General features: G+C 43.2%; 1 protein-coding gene across 1 annotated transcript in view; it reads right to left on the minus strand.

Moving 5' to 3' along the window:
• The window catches only part of TMEM163 (transmembrane protein 163), a 174,997-nt gene that overhangs the window by 28,818 nt on the left and 122,743 nt on the right, over window positions 1-23,436 (minus strand). Inside the window, exon 5 of the mRNA XM_056533239.1 lies at window positions 13,098-13,194. Within this exon, the coding sequence (XP_056389214.1) occupies window positions 13,098-13,194 (97 nt within the window). The remainder of the gene's footprint in view (window positions 1-13,097; window positions 13,195-23,436) is intronic.

The raw sequence follows: 23,436 nt of genomic DNA on the forward strand, positions 1-23,436 counted from the left end.
TGCCTGCAAATGGATCCAATTTTTGTAAATAGATTTCTGTCAAAGGAAATACAGAGTATCGCTTTTAAATGCAGAATAGTTAGATGCGAATAGTGAAAAAGAAGAAGGGCAAAGACAGTCGGGGTGCTGTACACTGCTTGAAACATATTGTTGTCTCCAAATGTGTACAGTACTCTATAACAGAGAAAAAACTAGGTGCTATGCACTGTTCTAATCCAGTTCCCTGTGGAGCAAGAATATATGCTATGCTTAGCGTTCCGGTCTGTGGCTGGAAGTCCGATGTGCAGTGATGCCTCCTGACTTGTGTTACCTACTATACACTTTGCACTGTCCTCTGTTGTGTTAGCAACTATTTACAGTGCACTAACCTCTATTGTGTTGTTTGCTATAAACAGTGCACTGTCATCTATAGTGTTATCTACTATACACAGTGCTCTGTCCACTATTGTGTTATCTACTATACACACTCTTTTGTGTTAACCACTCTGCATAGATTAATACTTTACTATACAATCTCTCTAAAAGATTATTGATGAATGTATTTAAAAAAATAAAGCCTAGTACTGACCCCTGGAGTACTCCACTACTACCCCATCCAATACTGCCCCCCCCCCCCTGTGGTCGACACTGGTAACAGTCAGTCATTCAATTAGAGAATGTACTGTACCATTAATAACCATCCTCTGTTTACTATCCCAGAGCCAGTTACATACCTACTTACACATTTTCCCCAACCCAAGCTGTCTCATTATATGTACCAACCACGTGGCACCATATCAAATTCTACATTCAGGTTCTTTAGTCTTGTGATTAATGGTGGAAACCAGCAGGATCACTGATAACCATCATTGACTGTTACTACACATTTTTGCCTGCTTCATAGACAGCTCAGGACATTAATGTGCGTCCTAGTATGTTAAGTACCAGGGCACCAGTACATTTATGGCCAATGTTATTAAAGGGGTTCTCCAACATAAGGTGACTTTACTAATTACCTGTCAGACAGTAATGAAGGAGAACCAAGGATTTGTGCTTGTGTTGGTGGTAAATGGCACTCCCTCCCTCCAACTACAGTCCCCAGGATCCCTTGTTTCTAGGTGGGAGGTGACTTATCTTCCTCCCACGCATCAGTCACCCCACCCATTGCAACACAGCTAGGCTCCCTACTATGAATGCTGTGCTTAAAACTACAATTCTCTGCAGCCCTGTGGAGAATGATCTATCGCCACCCATTAACCCCTTCATGACCCAGCCCATTTTCACCTTCAGGACCTGGGCATTTTTTGAACATCTGACCACTGTCACTTTAAACATTAATAACTCTGGAATGCTTTTACTTATCATTCTGATTCCGAGACAGTTTTGTCGTGACATATTCTACTTTATGTTATTGGTAAAATTCCACTGATATTTGTATCCTTTCTTGGTAAAAAATCAAAAAATGTCATGAAAATTTTGAAAATTTTGCATTTTTCTAACTTTGAAACTCTCTGCTTGTAAGGAAAATGGATATTCCAAATAAATTACATATTGATTCACATTTCCAATATGTCTACTTTATGTTTGCATCAAAAAATTTACATGTTTTTACTTTTGGAAGACACCAGAGGGCTTCAAAGTTCAGCAGCAATTTTCCAATTTTTCTCAAGATTTTCAAAATCGTACTTTTTCAGGGACCAGTTCAGGTTGGAAGTGGATTTTAAGGGTCTTCATACTAGAAATACCCCACAAATGACCCCATTATAAAAACTGCACCCCCCAAAGTATTCAAAATGACATTCAGTAAGTGTTTTAATCCTTTAGGTGTTTCACAGGAATAGCAGCAAAGTGAAGGAGAAAATTCAAAATCTTCATTTTTTACACTCGCATGTTCTTGTAGGCCCAATTTTGGATTTTTACAAGGGGTAAAAGGAGAGAAATCACCCTAAAATTTGTAACCCAATTTCTCTCGAGTAAGTAAACACCTCATATGTCTATGTAAAGTGTTCGGCGGGCGCAGTAGAGGGCTCAGAAGGGAAGGAGCGACAATGGGATTTTGGAGAGTGAGTTTTTCTGAAAGGGTTTTTGGGGGGCATGTCCCATTTAGGAAGCCCCTATGGTGCCAGAACAGTGGACCCCCCCACGTGACCCCATTTTGGAAACTACACCCCTCATGGAATTTAATAAGGGGTGCAGTGAGCATTTACACCCCACTGGCGTTTGACAGATATTTGAAACAGTGGACTGTGCAAATGAAAAATTTTATTTTTCATTTTCACAGACCACTGTTCCAAAAATCTGTTATACACCAGTGGGGTGTAAATTCTCACTGCACCCCTTATTAAATTCCATGAGGGGTGTAGTTTCCAAAATGGGGTCACATATGGATATTTATTGTTTTGCGTTTATGTCAGAACTGCTGTAACAATCAGCCACCCCTGTGCAAATCACCTCAAATGTACATGGTGCACTCTCCCTTCTGGGCCTTGTTGTGCGCCCCCAGAGCACTTTGCGCCCACATATGGGGTATCTCCGTAGTCGGGAGAAATTGCATTACAAATTTTGAGGGTCTTTTTTCCCTTTTACCTCTTGTCAAAATGAAAAGTATAGGGCAACACCAGCATGTCAGTGTAAAAATTTTTATTTTTATACACTAACATGCTGGTGTGGACCCCAACTTCACCTTTTCATAGGGGTAAAAGAAGAAAAAGCCCCCCAAAATTTGTAAGGCAATTTCCCTCGAGTACGGAGATACCCCATATGTGACCCTTAACTGTTGCCTTGAAATACGACAGGGCTCCAAAGTGAGAGAGCGCCATGCGCATTTGAGGCCTAAATTAGGGATTTGCATAGGGGTGGACATAGGGGTATTCTACTCCAGTGATTCCCAAACAGGGTGCCTCCAGCTCAGCTGGAGGCTCAGTTTTGGAAACAGTAGCGTACCAGACGTTTTTCATTTTTATTGGGGAGGGGAGGGGGGCTGTGTAGGGGTATGTGTATATGTAGTGTTTTTTACTTTTTATTTTAGGTTAGTGTAAGTGTAGTGCCGCTGGGAGTTTGAGCATTGGGGGGGGGCAAACATCCAGCTGTTGCAAAACTACAACTCCGAGCATGCCCTTTGGCTGTCCGTGCATGCTGGGAGCTGTAGTTTTGCAACAGCTGGAGGCACACTGGTTGCGAAACACGGAGTTAGATAGCAAACTGGTGTTTCGCAACCAGTGTGCCTTCAGCTGTTGCAAAAACTACAAATCTCAGCATGCAGTTACAGCAGAGGGGCATGCTGGGACTTGTAGTTATGCAACAGCTAGAAGCATACTGCTACAACTCCCAGCATGCCTTTTGGCTGTCCGTGCATGCTGGGGGTTGTAGCTATCTAACAGCTGAAGGCACACTGGTTGCAAAACACTTTTATTACTTAACTTAGAGTTTATTACTTAACTTAGTGTTTCCAAACCAGTGTGCCTCCAGTTGTTGCAAAACTACAACTCCCAGCATGCCCAGACTGCCCAGGCATGCTGGAAGTTGTAGTTAGGCTATATCTGAAGGATCAGATGTTGCCAAACTACAACTTCCAGCATGCTTGGGCAGTCTGGTATGCTGGGAGTTGTAGTTTTGCAACATCTGGAGGTCCACAGTTTGGAGACCACTGTATAATGTTCTCCAATCTGTGCTCTTCCAGATGTTACAGAACTACAACTCCCAGCATGCCTGGACAGACTGAGCATGCTGAGTAGAGATGAGCGAACTTACAGTAAATTTGATTCGTCACGAACTTCTCGGCTCGGCAGTTGATGACTTTTCCTGCATAAATTAGTTCAGCTTTCAGCTGCTCCCGTGGGCTGGAAAAGGTGGATACAGTCCTAGGAGACTCTTTCCTAGGACTGTATCCACCTTTTCCAGCCCACCGGAGCACCTGAAGGCTGAACTAATTTATTCAGGAAAAGTTTGTGACGAATCAAATTTACTGTAAGTTCGCTCATCTCTAATGCTGAGATTTGTAGTTTTGCAACATCTGGAAGAGCCCAGATTGGAGACCATTATACAGTGGTCTCTAAACTGTGGACCTCCAGATGTTGCAAAACTGCAACTCCCAGCATGCACAGAAAGCCAAAGGCTGTCTGGGCATGCTGGGAGTTGCAGTTTTGAAACTCCCAGAGGCAGCAGTGAGATCGCTTTACGGCGATCTCACTGCTGCCAATGAAGATGCCGCCCTGCTGCTGCAAACTCGCCGGGACGTACCACCTCCGGGACCGCCTGGAGGACGCCGCTCGCACCGGGACCGCTCAGGAAACCGCATGGCTGGGTAAGTGACGCCGGGGGACGGGTAAGGGACACTTAGCAGAGCGGTGTGTGTCCCGATCCCCGTGATCGGGACTCACACACCGCGCTGCTAAGTATTCTGATAGCGAAACGCTGCTATCAGCTAGTCAGATTTGACCAGCTGATAGCAGCGATCGCTGGGGGGGGGGGGGGGGGCAGTACCTGACGTACCTGGTACGTCATGGGTCGGGAACACCTTGCCACTCGTGATGTACAGGTATGTCATAGGTCAGGAAGGGGTTAAAGCACAGACACGCTGCCTTTCAACACCTTACTAGTGATGTAATGTCTCAGCTGCACTGAAACTTGGCCCGAGACAGCACTCATTTTGTATGCTGCTAAAAATGAACATCCAGGGCAAAGATCACATAAGAATTGTGAGACCATCAAACACAGGTACAGACACTATATTATGAATTACACTAACTTTACAGCCCCTGTAGCATAGTCACATAAAAAAGTACCAGTACCAGTGTTGTTGTCATGTGATTGTAACCAGGGAAGGTACCAGTGACCATGTGACCTACAGGGTGACCTATGGGACCCCTCCTGAGTCTCCCCCATATAAGCCCTGGGTGGAGCTTCCTCAGTCATTTTAGTGCTGAGTTGCAGTGAGGTGAAGTCTGGAGAGAGTGTCTGGTGTCCTAAAGAGGCCTAAAGTCTACCACACAGCCACGGATCCACAAGTCCACTACCCCCCAGGTCCAAGTCGAAACCTGGTAAGCTACAAATGGGGTGAAGTCAGTCATAGTCATAGTCAGTCTCAGTCAAGTCAGTCAAGTATTCAAGTCAGCGTGGTCCTGCATCAAATTGTCCAAGTCCACTATAAGTCCTAGCAAGCCCTGTGGTCTCTGAAGTCACTGGTCACCTCCTTGGGCCTAGCCAAGCTGTATAGACTGTTACACCTGTCTATCTCAGTAAAGCTGCCGTTGTTCCGTAACTTGGCGTTGGAGTCATTATTAGCCCCCGTGCCTAGCCCAGGATCCAGCAGTATACCTTCGGGTGGTGTAGAGGATAAACCATGCCCTGGCATCACGAACACAAGGGGTTAATGCCATCTGCCCCTAGGGTAATTCCATCTGCCCTCATCACACCCTCACCACATAGGACGTACATTTATGACTAATGTTCTTAGAGGATAAGACACAGCAGTGAACCAAATGATTTTGGGCCGTACACCCTGACGTCTCCATAACGCCTAATAAACGCCTAATAAATGATGGCTTTATTCCGCGGCTTCCTTACAGATTTGTCCACACCTAACATGAAGAGACATAATTCACCCGTAATGAGAAACACCAACAGATCCTTGATTAAATTCCACCGCATCATCAATCCTGAAACACCCGTCGGGCCCCTGACACAAGTCTTCCTATCCCATTATTAATGGCTGCCAGGTTTTTAGTGGGATTCATCGGAACGCCCACCTGGCATTTCATCCACTCTCCATTCTGGCTCAGTCAGCGGCCCGCACGTTGGCACAGCGCCCTCCCTGGCAATGTGATCTGGGTACTTAATCTCCTCTGCTAGAACTATAGAGTAATACTGGAGGCCAATGGCAGAAAAGACGGCTCACAATACATGTGTTTCCCCTATTAATACAGGGGCGTCATGGACTCGCTGATTTATTAGGTTTGTCATCCAGCCGGCAGATATATATAACGTTATTATAGCCAGATGGCTAATTTACAGACACGCTTCATTGAGTGTGGCTGCGGAGATGACATGTGAGCATGTATATGTTGTAATGGCGGTGAGGAAGGGGGGCACATTCTAATCTGTTATAATCCCTAAAGACTTTCTGACACAATCTGTTATTGAAAATTAAGGAAGAAAATTAAATGTAATTTCCTCGTTTTTAATAAGATTAAACCAGAATCGTCTTTTGTTAGGATCGCAACAGGAGCGTGAGTGGGTTTTCATGCTATGCAGCAGCAGCTTGTGACTTTACACAAAGGGTTAAAGTGTACCTCTCATTAACTTGATAAATGTCATAATCCTCCCAGTTCACTGCCCCCATCATGATAAACCACCCCCGGCCTTTATTTTTATTATTTTTCAGTTTTCTACCTTGATATTGCTCTGTATTTTCTGCTCAGTCTCAGTCATATTCACAGACTGGGAAGGGGCGTTCCCCAGCAGGCGTGACATCATCTGAAGCCATACAGGGGAGAACTTCCTCCCTTACTCTGCAACCTACAGCAAATGGCAGTTAAGTGTGAGATGAGCTATGATTGGATAAGGCAGGACAGCCCCTCCCCCTCAGCAGTCCAGTCTGCATTTCCTGTGTTTGGACTCCTGCCAGGTCAGCAGGAGTCCAAAGTCTGTGCAAAAGATGGGGGAAAGTGTGCTCTGGACAAGTAGGGAGACACCTAGTGGCAGCTTGTTTAAACACAAATAAAACATAGAAAACGTCATTTTTTTTAAACAAAGTACATTAGAAAGACTTACTATAAGGAGTGCAATAGCAAAAAAAATGTAATGAGAGTACCCATTTAAACATCTAATTAATACTTTAACACAGTGTTTTTCAAATGGTGGGTCACCAGCTTTTGCAAAACTACTACTCCCAGCATGCTGGCTTGCATGCTAGGGACACGCTGGTTGGGAAATCCTGTCAACACTATACATCATACCACATGCTACACTATAATTCCTGCACACATTATGAAACAAAGTCAAACAAAGCATTTGACTGTCTGGGCATTCTGGGAGTTGTAGTGTTGCAACAGCAGAGGCACACTGGTTGGGGAATCCTGTCAAAACTATACATCATACCACATGCTACACTAACATTCCTGTACACATTATGAAACAAAGTCAAACAAAGCATTTGACTGTCTGGGCATTCTGGGAGTTGTAGTGTTGCAACAGCAGAGGCACACTGGTTGGGAAACACTGCCCTACGCTACACATAATACCACATGCTACACTAACATTCCTGTACACATTACGAAACAAAGTCAAACAATTAGGCAATTGGATGTCCGGGAATGCTGGGAGTTGTAGTTTTGCAACAGCTGGAGACAGCTGGAGACTGCTTGAACACAAAGAAAGCTGATTCTTTGCAATTCAACCACTGCTGGCTCTTCATAGACTATTGGTCCTGGCTGCTAATGCTGGAAATCACTGGAAAGGACAGTGTTAAGCATATTCATTTTTGTATAAAAAGTTATCCTTTTTTTTAATAGTAGAAAAACAAAATAAAACCTGTATAAATTGAATATCGTCATAACCATATGGACCTATAGAAAAAAAATAATGTGTAATTTTTTACTGAAAGGTGCACTGCGTAGGAAGGGAAGTTTCCAAAAGTTACAAAATGGCATGTTTTTTTTTTTCCAATTTTGTATGGAACCAACTGCTGTCCGGGCATGCTGGGAGTTGAGGTTTTGCAGCATCTGGAGGTTCACAGTTTGGAGACCACTGACATAAAGGATGTCAAACATCGGGGCAGAGTTTATATCAGGACACGGATTAATTATCGCACACTGCTTTGAAATATATAAATTCTTTTTATTATTATTTATAGGACTCTTTAGATATAACGCTGTGACTCCGTGGAATCCTGTGTTTTCCTAATTCAGTGGAAATTTCCCAGACTGACCTAATATTGGTCCATGATCAATGTTACACTGTCATTGACTGTGACCTTCTCTCCCGGTATCATAGGCCCCATCACATGGCCTTGTGGCCTCCGTATTATCAGTGCGGGGCTCCTCCATATAAACAATCACCCACTGAGGACACCTGAGGAGGCCGCACTGCTAAAGAGCTTCATGTCCCAGGGGAGCTACAGGCTAAAATAATACAGGGGCAAAGGTGTTAACTATATCCTCCCTGCACCAAGACAAAGCCAGGAAGAGTGGCAGAGGCACTACTGTCTGCTCACCAGCAGGGGGCACTGCAGAAACATCACATTAGGCTCACAAATGATTGGAAATGAATGGGAATAAAGTCCCTTGGGAGACGGAAGGCGGCAGAGTCAGCAATGTGAGGCCGAGAAATATACAAGAATATGAGGGGGGAGGGGGGGGGGGGTTCTTTATTGTATTTACCCCTACATAGACTGAGATCTTGTTTTAGAAATGTAATTCAGATATGTATCAATATCTCAAGGATTATCTCAAATCTATCTGTCTCATATCTATCTGTCTCATATCTATCTATCTATCTCATATCTATCTATCTCATATCTATCCATCTCATGTATATCTATCTATCTATCTATCTATCTATCTCATATCTATCTATCTATCTATCTATCTCATATCTATCTATCTCATATCTATCTATCTCTCATATCTATCTATCTCATATCTATCTATCTACCTATCTCATATCTATCTATCTCTCATATCTATCTATCTCATATCTATCTATCTGTCTCATATCTATCTATCTATCTCATATCTATCTATCTCATATCTATCTATCTCATGTCTATCTATCTATCTATCTATCTATCTATCTATCTCATATCTATCTATCTCATATCTATCTATCTATCTCATATCTATCTATCTCATATCTATCTATCTCTCATATCTATCTATCTATCTATCTATCTCATATCTATCTATCTATCTATCTCATATCTTTCTATCTATCTGTCTCATATCTATCTCTCTCTCATATCTATCTCTCTCTCTCTCATATCTATCTTATATCTATCTATCTCATATCTATCTATCTATATCATATCTATCTCATATCTATCTATCTATCTATCTCATATCTATCTATCTATCTATCTATCTATCTATCTATCTATCTATCTATCTATCTCATATCTTTCTATCTATCTCATATCTATCTCCTATCTATCTATCTCATATCTATCTGTCTCATATCTATCTATCTATCTATCTATCTCATATCTATCTATCTCATATCTATCTATATCTATCTATCTATCTATCTATCTCATATCTATCTATCTATCTCATATCTATCTATCTCATATCTATCTATCTATCTCATATCTATCTATCTCATATCTATCTATATCTATCTATCTATCTATCTATCTCATATCTATCTATCTCATATCTATCTATCTATCTCATATCTATCTATCTCATATCTATCTATCTCATGTCTATCTATCTATCTATCTCATATCTATCTATCTCATATCTATCTATCTATCTCATATCTATCTATCTCATATCTATCTATCTCATATCTATCTATCTATCTTTCTCATATCTAGATATGTTATCTCTCTCACTCTCTATCTCTCATATCTATCTATCTATCTATCTATCTCATATCTTTCTATCTATCTCATATCTATCTCCTATCTATCTATCTCATATCTATCTGTCTCATATCTATCTATCTATCTATCTCATATCTATCTATCTCATATCTATCTATCTATCTATCTATCTATCTATCTATCTATCTCATATCTATCTATCTATCTCATATCTATCTATCTCATATCTATCTATCTATCTCATATCTATCTATCTCATATCTATCTATATCTATCTATCTATCTATCTATCTCATATCTATCTATCTCATATCTATCTATCTATCTCATATCTATCTATCTCATATCTATCTCATATCTATCTATCTATCTCATATCTATCTATCTCATATCTATCTATCTCATATCTATCTATCTATCTTTCTCATATCTAGATATGTTATCTCTCTCACTCTCTATCTCTCATATCTATCTATCTATCTATCTATCTATCTATCTATCTATCTATCTATCATCTATCATTTCTAGGTAATAGGAGTCCTCCTCTTTGCACAATCCCTACGTGCTCCAGGTTCCCTTGACAATAATCTGTAGACATTGGGGGAGATTTATAAATCCTGTCCCGAGGAAAAGTTGCTGAGTTGCCCATAGCAACCAATCAGATCGCTTCTTTCATTTTTCAGAGACCTGTTCAGAAATGAAAGTAGTGATCTGATTGGTTGCTATGGGCAACTCAGCAACTTTTCCTCTGGACAGGATTTATAAATGTCCCTCATTGTCCTTCTGCTGGGACCCTGATGATTATCTGTAGTTTTTTTCATTTCCCTACAGCGCCACCACAGGAAAGATGAAGCATTACACAGAATACCTCCGCAGCAAGAGAACTACAGAGTGCATGCTGGGAGTTGTGGTTTTACAACAGATGGAGGGACCCTGGTTGGGATAACACTGCTGTACCAGATGAGGACATTTCTGTGGGATTTCTTCTGAACACCTCCGTCCGCATTTATGTCTGTTTCAGATTAAAGCCCTAATATCCTCCTCTGCCTCCGAGCCCCAGAAATGCGATTAACCTCATTTCCCTAAATTGACATCATATATCCTGCCTCCTCCTTAATGTTCCCTTCATATCGCCATAATTTTCCCAATTAGCCGTAATGTAATCATCTCGGCGCAGTCAGATGACAGTGACGGAGCGGAGGATGCGGCGAAAGTGAGGGGCGCCGATGATGAAACACATACATTCTATGTCCGGATGATGACCATCAGTATCTATAGGACTAATGCAGTCACCATGCTCCGCATCAGTGTTTCCCAACCAGTGTGCCTCCAGCTGCTGCAAAACTACAACTCCCAGCATGCCCGGACAGCCAAAGGCTGTCCGGGCATTCTGGGAGTTGTAGTTTTGCAATAGGTCAAGGCACACTAGATGGGAAACTCTGCCCTACACTATACATCATACCACATGCTACACTAACATTCCTGTACACATTATAAAACAAAGGGAAACAATAAAGCATTTGGCTGTTTGTGCATGCTGGGAGTTGTAGTTTTGCAATAGGTGAAAGCACACTGGATGGGAAACTCTGCCCTACACTATACATCATACCACATGCTACACCAACATTCCTGTACACATTATAAAACAAAGGGAAACAATAAAGCATTTGGCTGTTTGTGCATGCTGGGAGTTGTAGTTTTGCAATAGGTGAAAGCACACTGGATGGGAAACTCTGTCCTACACTATACATCATACCACATGCTACACTAACATTCCTGTACACATTATAAAACAAAGGGAAACAATAAAGCATTTGGCTGTCTGTGCATGCTGGGAGTTGTAGTCTTGCAATAGGTGAAGGCGCACTGGATGGGAAACTCTGCCCTACACTATACATCGCACCACATGCTACACTAACATTCCTGTACACATTATAAAACAAAGGGAAACAATAAAGCATTTGGCTGTCTGTGCATGCTGGGAGTTGTAGTTTTGCAATAGGTGAAGGCACACTGGATGGGAAACTCTGTCCTACACTATACATCATACCACATGCTATACTAACATTCCTGTACACGTTATAAAACAAAGGGAAACAATAAAGCATTTGGCTGTCTGTGCATGCTGGAAACTGTAGTTTTTCAACAACTGGAAACAGATGGTTAGTTTCTTCCACAAATGGCGCTACACAGCAGTAGACACAATTCTTTGTGACTTTGCACATTTACCTACAGAACCACTCCAAGTTTTTTGATCATTTTGCTCATATCATTCACACTCAACATCACAAGTCCTACAGGGCCATCTGTTTCATTCCAGCACAGCAGCATTCCACCATCTCATTACTGTAAATTAGCCATGTGATCACCAGCCTGACCCACAGAAAATCCCAATGTTTAATGTATCGGAGGGAGGGGTGAGTCCTCGGTCAGATGACTTCCTTATTAACTACTGGATGACATCATAACCTTTCAGGTCGCTCCTGCTAGCTTTCAGACACCCTCCCTCCCAGCTCTATCTGTATACTGCTGCTCCTATCTCTATGAGATCAGGATATACAGTAGTTATACACCTCCCCTCCAGCTCTATCTGTAAACTGCTGCTACCTCTATGAAATCAGGACATATAGTAGTTATACACCTCCCCTCCAGCTCTATCTGTATACTGCTGCTATCGCTATGGGATCAGTATATATATAGTAGTTCTACACCTCAGCTCCAGCTCTATCTGTATACTTCTGCTATCGCTATGGGATCAGTACATATAGTAGTTATACACCTCCCCTCCAGCTCTATCTGTATAGTGCTGCTGTATCTCTGAGATCAGTATATATAGTAGTTATACACCTCCCCTCCAGCTCTATCTGTATACTACTGCTATCGCTATGGGATCAGTATATATAGTAGTTATACACCTCCCCTCCAGCTCTATCTGTATAGTGCTGCTGTATCTCTGGGGTCAGTATATATAGTAGTTATACACCTCCCCTCCAGCTCTATCTGTATACTGCTGCTATCTCTATGTGATCAGTATATATAGTAGATATACACCTCCCCTCCAGCTCTATCTGTATAGTGATGCTGTATCTCTGGGATCAGTATATATAGTAGTTATACACCTCACCTCCAGCTCTATCTGTATACTACTGCTATCTCTATGGGATCAGCATATATATTCGTTATACACCTCCCCTCCAGCTCTATCTGTATACTGCTGCTATCTCTATGGGATCAGGATATATAGTAGTTATACACCTCTCCTCCAGCTCCACCTGTATATTGCTGCTGCTAGCTCTATGGGATCAGGATATATAGTAGTTATATCCCTCCGTTCCCAGCTCTATCTGTATACTGCTGCTATCTCTATAGGATCAGGATACATAATAGTTATACATCTACACCTCCTCCCCGGCTTGGCTGTCCGGACAGGCCGGGAGTTGTAATTTTGCAACAACTGATGGGCCATAGTTTGGAGACCACAGTTTTAGGTGATAGGTGATCTTTTGTTTTTCAAGTTTCAAGTCGACGGCAGTGCCAAAAGACAAGATGTGGGAGGTTCTTTTCCGATACTTACAACTTCTGGGAGCACTCGGATAGAAAGGTCATGGATGGCTTTTACCACGATGCAGAGCGCTGACAGCAGGAATATCACACCCAGGATCACGCAGGCTCTGAGGAGAAGTGGAGACAACACTAAGTTATTGGTCATCATATTGTAAATACTGTGGAGTGCCCTCATTACATCAAGATCTGTTTTAAAGGGAAACTCCAAAATTTGCACAATACACAACAATATACAGGTTGGGCAAAATGTTGCTTTTAGGTCACATGTCTGACAGCAGGGCAGCGCTAAACAAGACAAAAGAAAGCATCTAAATATATAAGTACGTAATCTTCAACCGCGTCTTTTATAACCCCTTAACGACAATGAACGTAAATGTACGTCATGGTGCCGTGGTACTTAACACACCATGATGTACATTTACGCTCCGTCAAGACTGGATGATCGGATCGCCTGCAGCGCTGTCCATCCATAATGGAGGACGGAGGTCCCCTCACCTGCCTCCGGACGTCTCCCGGGGTCTTCTGCTCTGGTCTGAGATGGAGCAGACCAGAGCAGAAGATGATCGATAATACTGATCAGTGCTATGTCCTATACATAGCACTGATCAGTATTAGCAATCAAATGATTGCTATAAATAGTCCCCTATGGACTATTAAAATAATAATAATAAAAAGTAAAACCTAAACAAAAGTGGTACCAATAAAAACTAAAGATAACAACGCAAAAAAATGAGCCCTCATACCGCACCATATACGGAAAAATTAGGAAGTTATAGGTGGTAAAAATAGGGCAATTTCAAACATACTAACTTTGTTAAAATGGTTTGAGATTTTTTTGAAGAGGTACAATTACAGAAAACATACCGTATTTTTCGCCGTATAAGACGCACTTTTTCTTCCCCAAAACTGGGGGGAAAAAGTCGGTGCGTCTTATACAGCGAATACACCCCCTATCGCGGCGGTCCCTGCGGCCATCAACGGCCGGGACCCGCGGCTAATACAGGACATCACCGATTGCGGTGATGCCCTGTATTAACCCTTCAGACGCGGCGATCAAAGCTGACCGCCGCGTCTGAAGGGAAAGTGACACTAACCCGGCTGTTCAGTCGGGCTGTTCGGGACCGCCGCGATTTCACCGTGGCGGTCCCGAACAGCCCGACTGAATAGCCGGGTTAGTGCTTACAGGACACCGGGAGGCACCTTACCTGCCTCCTCGGTGTCTTCTCCGTTCAGGGATCCCCTGTATGGCCGGCGCTCTCCTTCCTCGTCATCACGTCGGCGTGCGTAACAACGTGATGGCGGCGACGGAGAGCAAGGATACCCGGCCGGCAGCAGAAACGTTCCGGAGAGTCGGGGACATCCAGGGCAGCGGTGATGGGTCCGGAGCAGTGGGGACACGTGAGTATTACCTCCTCCTGCAGTGGTCTTCAATCTGCGGACCTCCAGATGTTGCAAAACTACAACTCCCAGCATGCCCGGACAGCCAACGGCTGTCCGGGCATGCTGGGAGTTGTAATTTTGCAACATCTGGAGGTCCGCAGGTTGAAGACCACTATTGGGTTAAAAATCTTAAATTTTTTAGATTTTGCACCTAAAAATAGGGTGCGTCTTATACGCCGGTGCGTCCTATAGGATGAAAAATACGGTATATCACGGAAATCATTTTAATCGTATTGACCCACAGAATAAAGAAAACATGTCATTTTTACCGTAAAGTGTACACCATGAAAACAAAACCTTCCAAAATTTGCTAAATTGCGGTTTTCTTTTCAATTTTCCCACATAAATAATATTTGTTTGGTTGCGCCGTACATTTTATGGTAAAATAAGTGATGTCATTACAAAGTAAAATTGGTGATGCAAAAAACAAGCCCTCATATGGGTCTGTGGATGGAAATATAAGAGAGTTATGGTTTTAGAAGGCGAGGAGGAAAAAACGAAAATGCTAAAATAAAATTGGTCTGGTCCTTAAGAGGATAATATACTCACCTCTCCCGGTTCCCGCACTTCTCTGTGAGGTCACAATCTACATATATGGCCAGGGGAGGTCTGATCTGGGGTCTGTAGAAAGAGTAGTCTGCTCTGGGGTCTGTAGAAAGCAGATTTTGTCTAGACATCATTATAAAGGTCATGTGAATTAAAGGGGTTCTGGTCTGGGGTCTGGATTAAAGAAGTGTAGAGCATCTGATCTGGTCCAGGGTCGGTAATAAGAGAGTTCTGGATTTAAGGGAGTCTGGTTTTTGCGTCTTTATTAATGTGGTTTAGTCAGTTTGGTGTATTAAGGGGGTCCGGTAAAGGGTTTCCTATTAAGGGGAAATTAGTATGGAGTCTAGATTAGGGAGGATTTGAAGTCTATATTTTCTAGAGGGCCTGGTCTGGGGTCTGTTTATTTAGGGAGTCTGATCTGGGGTCTTTATTAGGATTTATTAGTTTAGGATTTCTGGGGGTTTGTATTTGTTCAGAGTTTTTACCTACATGGTGTTTGGTCTATGATTTATGTTTATATATGGAGTATGGTCTGTGTTTGCTTTGAGGGTTTGGTATGTGCTCTGTATTAGTTTACGGGAGTCTATTCTGTGCTCTGTATTAGTTTACGGGAGTCTATTCTGTGCTCTGTATTAGTTTACGGGAGTCTATTCTGTGCTCTGTATTAGTTTACGGGAGTCTATTTTGTGCTCTGTATTAGTTTATGAGGCCTGGTCTCTTGTCTGTATTAGTTTATAATACACCATGATGTATTTTAATTGAATTGTCCATGATATCTCCAGATGTATCATCTCCATGGAGCTGATGTGATCCTAGATCTACCTCAATGGCAGGAACTCCCTTTGTTTCCATGGCGATGTGTTTCAAAAACCTTTCATCACCAGTGTTATGTACTATTCCTCACCTATATGTTGCATGGCAGTACATAAAGGGTTCTATAGTTTAATGGGATGTTGGTATAAATTTGTAGAAAATAAAAGACTGGACAACCCCGGGAGTTATAGCAGCTCAATTGCTAATGCTCCGGTGGTCCCTAATTGTCCCTGAGGTTTTTTTTTTAGTTCTTTTAAAACATTTGTACAACCCCTTTATATGAATTATTACCTGGTCTTTTCAGATTGTCAACAAATAAAGCTTTAACATTCAGGCTGAAGATATAAAGTAAATAATTATTTTCAAAGTACTAACTCACATAGACCTTCCTTATCTATACAGGTGGCTTACTACCAGTCACCCAACAAAATACTTATCAAAATGTGCTATTCATACAAGTAAAATGTGTTTTAGGTCTCCAACTTCCATCAGAGGTTCGGATTCATTCCAGCCTGCAGACTGAGTAAGACCTTGCTTGAAAGCCCAGTAACCAGCTGTCTTCAGCACCTGTGCTGATTTTGGAACAAACACTGAAAACCTAGACTGGCCAGAAAGGGAGTTTACCAAAAGTTTCTCAGCAGCTATGATTTGCTAGGGATTTCACACTATGATTGATTTTCCATAACTCACCAAGCTTTCCCTGGATAAGATATCCGCTTCCTAAAACCTGGCAGATATGTATGACAAGTACCTTGGGGAAATCATTTCTGTCATTGTCATTGTCTTCATAGAGGAAATGTCCTTTAAAGAGGTATTCTAGCTTTGAAAAACATGTGCTCTATCTACATGATGAATAATTTATTGCAGAGAACATCTTCAGCATTGTCAGAATGTGGTGCTACACCGGCCTAGAAGATACAGAAAGGAAAAGCCTCCAAAGCAAAAACATGTCCCACACCTCTACAGCAGGGGTCGCCAAAATCATCGACATGGCACAGAAATTTCACACAGTGTATATTAAAGGGGTATTCCAGCTTTTTAAGGAGTACCTGTCACCAACAAAACTTATTATAATTTATGTAATTACAAGACACTTTGCTATTTACTTGCTGTTGCGATTCTAAACCTTTATATGTTTTTAATGTGATTGAAAAAAATGGCCACTAGGTGGCTCTGTTCTGTTCTCTTCGCAAGTTAGTTAGTTTGGTCTCCTCCCAGCCTGGCAGGAGACCAAACTCAGGAAGTGCGTGCGGGACATGGCGGGACATGGCGGGACACAGCTCTCACAGGCTTCAGGGATGTCACGCCTGCTGGGGAACGGCCACTTTTTCCTGCCGGTAGATCACACAATGTGAGCAAAGGGGGAAGGTATGATACACAGCTTTTTAAAGCTCGGATATTTTTGTTTTTAAGGCAGGAAGAGTGTTAGGAGTAGTTAGGGAATATAATCTGAGTTAGTTTAGGATAGATAGTTTGGTGACAGGTACTCTTTAACAGAATAGGGAAAAGTATCTGATCACGGGTGGGTCCAACCTCTAGGAACCCCTGCAATCTCCACAACAGGGCCCAACTCTTTCCACTGAGCACTCCGGCCACCACCTCATCATCGTACTCATCATGGCAGTGACAGCCCGGAGGGACAGCACTGGAGCACTCAGCAGGAAGAGTTGGGCCCCATTATGGAGATTGCAGAGGGTCCCACAGGTAGGATCCCCTTTAATCAGAAACCTATCACCATCCTGTGTATTAAAAGCTACAATACCCCTTTAACATACACTGTGTATAATTTCTACCCCGATTGTTGATTTTGGGGACCCCCGCTGAAGAGTTGCAGAACATTTTTCGTACAGTCCCAGCTGTTGCTATGGAGACTTTCCCTGTATCTCCTTGGCCAGGCGCAGCACCGCATTCTGACAACGCTGACGATGTCCTTGGGAATAATTCAATCCTGTCACAAGCAATAAAAAAAAATCGAATAAAATAAAAAGGAAAAAACAAGCAGCTTTTTATATTTGCATGTGTAGGACTTGTTTGCGGTGACGGCTTTTTTCATATTTTTTCGGAGACTGGCAATAACTACCACGGCTGCACGCTGCTATAAGGCGACATCTTATTAGCCAGAGCTGATCTGTGCAATATTAAAGTGCAGCTGAGGAGCAGCGCGGGTTGTTTTTTATATGGAATAGCTGATGTCAGCCATTGCCAAGACGTGCAGAAGGTGCCCACTTTGGACTCTGCAGTAAAGAATTTGGCCGTGTTGTTTTATTCCAACGCTGAAAGCTGCAATACAAGCAGCCCTGACTATGAATTATACTGAGAAATATGACACCCGAAGCGCGGTAAGACCACTGGGGATGGCGGATGTGCGAAATGTCATTCTCTCCAAGCTGCAATGCAGAACCGTGTTGTCCAAAGGAAATGTATTTGCACATTCTGGGAGCCAAAATAATCCCCCTTGTCTCCTGATTTAGACTTGTTATACAATAGAAAGTCCATGAAAAAACGCTTATCGGGAATGTTTCCTTAAATGGCCGCGGATTCCGGGTCATTTACACAATAAATTCTGGACATTTAAAGGACAACTGTAGTGGTACAGTTTTATATATGCCCGGGCCTCAAAAATTAACAAAATAAACTCATACATACCTTCCTACGAGCCCCCGTTGGTCCGGCGCAGGCCTCACAGTACGGCAGTGCTGACGTCATTCCACTTCCTGGGGACGGGGACGCCGCAGAGCCGTCTGCGTATCACCGGCCGTAGCGATGTTCAGCCCCGGCTGGTGATAGGCTGAGCCCACTGTCCTGTAAGGAGCTCTGGCCGGCTTCTTACATGACAGTCGGCTCAGCCTATCACCAGCCGGGTCGGGACATCGCTACGGCCGGTGATACGCAGACGGCTCTGCGGCGTCCCCGTCCCCAGGAAGTGGAATGACGTCAGCACTGCCGGACTGTGAGGCCTGTGCCGGACCAACGGGGGCTCGTAGGAAGGTATGTATGAGTTTATGTTGTTTATTTTTGAGGCCTCGGCATATATAAAACTGTACCACTACAGTTGTCCTTTAACAATGCACTTAGTAAATGAACTTGGCTATTGTTAATACACAGTGGAGAAGAGAACTACTGCATCAGTATGTGCCACAGGAAAACCTGAACCTTAGGGGGAACCGTTCAGGAATTTCATGCTCCATGCTTACAATGAATTATGATTTTATCTAAGTCTCTGTAGACTCTGCTATGCACTAGTGCCACCAGTGGGCTGCAGGGATGGCCCAGAAAGAGCCTGACAATTAGCAATGATGTGAACATTGTCACAATACTGAAAGCTGTAGCATTATATCTTAGTTGGATTCACAGCTGACACTGCTCGGTATTGCTCTATAATGTCCACCATGCTTTGGGGGGATATAGAGGAGCAGGATCCTCTCTTCTGAGGGTGTACTAAAGAAAAATAGAGGTGCAGGATCCTCTCTTCTGAGGGTATACTATAGAGATATAGGGGAGCAGGATCCTCTCTTCTGAGGGTATACTATAGAGATATAGGGGAGCAGGATCCTCTCTTCTGAGGGTGTACTATAGAGATATAGAGGAGCAAGATCCTCTCTTCTGAAGGTATACTATAGAGATATAGAGGAGCAGGATCCTCTCTTCTGAGGGTATACTATAGAGATATAGGGGAGCTGGATTCCCTCTTCTGAGGGTGTACTATAGAGATATAGAGGAGCAGGATCCTCTCTTCTGAGGATGCACTATAGAGATATAGAGGGGCAGGATCCTCTCTTCATAGGGTGTACTATAGAATTATAGAGGGGCAGGATCCTCTCTTCTTAGGGTGTACTATAGAGTTATAGAGGAGCAGGATTCTCTCTTCTGAGGGTGTACTATAGAGATATAGGGGAGCAGGATCCTCTCTTCTGAGGGTATACTATAGAGATATAGAGGAGCAGGATCCTCTCTTCTGAGGGTGTACTATAGAGATATAGAGGAGCAGGATCCTCTCTTCTGAGGGTGTACTATAGAGATATAGGGGAGCAGGATCCTCTCTTCTGAGGGTGTACTATAGAGATATAGGGGAGCAGGATCCTCTCTTCTGAGGGTGTACTATAGAGATATAGGGGAGCAGGATCCTCTCTTCTGATGGTGTACTATAGAGATATAGAGGAGCAGGATCCTCTCTTCTGAGGGTGTACTATAGAGATATAGAGGACCAGGATCCTCTCTTCTGAGGGTGTACTATAGAGATATAGAGGAGCAGGATCCTCTCTTCTGAGGGTGTACTATAGAGATATAGGGGTGCAGGATCCTCTCTTCTGAGGGTGTTCAGTAGAGATATAGAGGAGCAGGATCCTCTCTTCTGAGGGTGTACTATAGAGATATAGAGGAGCAAGATCCTCTCTTCTGAGGGTATACTATAGAGATATAGAGGAGCAGGATCCTCTCTTCTGAGGGTGTACAGTAGAGATATAGAGGAGCAGGATCCTCTCTTCTGAGGGTGTACTATAGAGATATAGGGGAGCAGGATCCTCTCTTCTGAGGGTGCACTATAGGGATATAGAGGAGCAGGATCCTCTCTACTGAGGGTGTACTATAGAGATATAGAGGAGCAGGATCCTCTCTTCTGGGGGTGTACTATAGAGATATAGAGGAGCAGGATCCTCTCTTCTGAGGGTGTACTTTAGAGATATAGGGGAGCAGGATCCTCTCTTCTGAGGTTGTACTATAGAGATATAGAGGAGCAGGATCCTCTCTTCTGAGGGTGTACTATAGAGATATAGGGGAGCAGGATCCTCTCTTCTGAGGGTGTACTTTAGAGATATAGGGGAGCAGGATCCTCTCTTCTGAGGGTGTACTATAGAGATATAGAGGAGCAGGGTCCTCTCTTCTGTGGGTGTACTATAGAGATATAGAGGAGCAGGATCCTTTCTTCTGAGGGTGTACTATAGAGATATAGAGGAGCAGGATCCTTTCTTCTGAGGGTGTACAGTAGAGATATAGAGGAGCAGGATCCTCTCTTCTGAGGGTGTACTATAGAGATATAGAGGAGCAGGATCCTCTCTTCTGAGGGTGTACTATAGAAATATAGGGGAGCAGGATACTCTCTTCTGAGGGTGTACTATAGAGATATAGAGAAGCAGGATCCTCTCTTCTGAGGGTGTACTATAGAGATATAGAGGAGCAGGAGCCTCTCTTCTGAGGGTGTACTATAGAGATATAGAGAAGCAGGATCCTCTCTTCTGAGGGTGTACTATAGAGATATAGGGGAGCAGGATCCTCTCTTCTGAGGGTGTACTATAGAGATATAGGGGAGCAGGATCCTCTCTTCTGATGGTATACTATAGAGATATAGAGGAGCAGAATCCTCTCTTCTGAGGGTGTACTATAGAGATATAGAGGAGCAGGATCCTCTCTTCTGAGGGTGTACTATAGAGATATAGGGGAGCAGGATCCTCTCTTCTGAGGGTGTACTATAGAGATATAGGGGAGCAGGATCCTCTCTTCTGAAGGTGTACTATAGAGATATAGAGGAGCAGGATCATCTCTTCTGAGGGTGTACTATAGAGATATAGAGGAGCAGGATCCTCTCTTCTGAGGGTGTACTATGGAGATATAGGGGAGCAGGATCCTCTCTTCTGAGGGTGTACTATAGAGATATAGAGGAGCAGAATCCTCTCTTCTGAGGGTGTACAGTAGAGATATAGAGGAGCAGGATCCTCTCTTCTAAAGGGTGTACTATAGAGATATAGGGGAGCAGGATCCTCTCTTCTGATGGTGTACTATAGAGATATAGAGGAGCAGGATCCTCTCTTCTGAGGGTGTACTATAGAGATATAGAGGAGCAGGATCCTCTCTTCTGAGGGTGTACTATAGAGATATAGAGGAGCAGGATCCTCTCTTCTGAGGGTGTACTATAGAGATATAGGGGTGCAGGATCCTCTCTTCTGAGGGTGTACAGTAGAGATATAGAGGAGCAGGATCCTCTCTTCTGAGGGTGTACTATAGAGATATAGAGGAGCAGGATCCTCTCTTCTGAGGGTGTACTATAGAGATATAGGGAAGCAGGATCCTCTCTTCTGAGGGTGTACTATAGAGATATAGGGGAGCAGGATCCTCTCTTCTGAGGTTGTACTATAGAGATATAGAGGAGCAGGATCCTCTCTTCTGAGGGTGTACTATAGAGATATAGGGGAGCAGGATCCTCTCTTCTGAGGGTGTACTTTAGAGATATAGGGGAGCAGGATCCTCTCTTCTGAGGGTGTACTATAGAGATATAGAGGAGCAGGGTCCTCTCTTCTGTGGGTGTACTATAGAGATATAGAGGAGCAGGATCCTTTCTTCTGAGGGTGTACTATAGAGATATAGAGGAGCAGGATCCTTTCTTCTGAGGGTGTACAGTAGAGATATAGAGGAGCAGGATCCTCTCTTCTGAGGGTGTACTATAGAGATATAGAGGAGCAGGATCCTCTCTTCTGAGGGTGTACTATAGAAATATAGGGGAGCAGGATACTCTCTTCTGAGGGTGTACTATAGAGATATAGAGAAGCAGGATCCTCTCTTCTGAGGGTGTACTATAGAGATATAGAGGAGCAGGAGCCTCTCTTCTGAGGGTGTACTATAGAGATATAGAGAAGCAGGATCCTCTCTTCTGAGGGTGTACTATAGAGATATAGGGGAGCAGGATCCTCTCTTCTGAGGGTGTACTATAGAGATATAGGGGAGCAGGATCCTCTCTTCTGATGGTATACTATAGAGATATAGAGGAGCAGAATCCTCTCTTCTGAGGGTGTACTATAGAGATATAGAGGAGCAGGATCCTCTCTTCTGAGGGTGTACTATAGAGATATAGGGGAGCAGGATCCTCTCTTCTGAGGGTGTACTATAGAGATATAGGGGAGCAGGATCCTCTCTTCTGAAGGTGTACTATAGAGATATAGAGGAGCAGGATCATCTCTTCTGAGGGTGTACTATAGAGATATAGAGGAGCAGGATCCTCTCTTCTGAGGGTGTACTATGGAGATATAGGGGAGCAGGATCCTCTCTTCTGAGGGTGTACTATAGAGATATAGAGGAGCAGAATCCTCTCTTCTGAGGGTGTACAGTAGAGATATAGAGGAGCAGGATCCTCTCTTCTAAAGGGTGTACTATAGAGATATAGGGGAGCAGGATCCTCTCTTCTGATGGTGTACTATAGAGATATAGAGGAGCAGGATCCTCTCTTCTGAGGGTGTACTATAGAGATATAGAGGAGCAGGATCCTCTCTTCTGAGGGTGTACTATAGAGATATAGAGGAGCAGGATCCTCTCTTCTGAGGGTGTACTATAGAGATATAGGGGTGCAGGATCCTCTCTTCTGAGGGTGTACAGTAGAGATATAGAGGAGCAGGATCCTCTCTTCTGAGGGTGTACTATAGAGATATAGAGGAGCAGGATCCTCTCTTCTGAGGGTGTACTATAGAGATATAGGGAAGCAGGATCCTCTCTTCTGAGGGTGTACTTTAGAGATATAGGGGAGCAGGATCCTCTCTTCTGAGGGTGTACTATAGAGATATAGAGGA

The sequence above is a fragment of the Hyla sarda genome, chromosome 8 (assembly GCF_029499605.1).
Source record: "Hyla sarda isolate aHylSar1 chromosome 8, aHylSar1.hap1, whole genome shotgun sequence".
NCBI lineage: Eukaryota > Metazoa > Chordata > Amphibia > Anura > Hylidae > Hyla > Hyla sarda.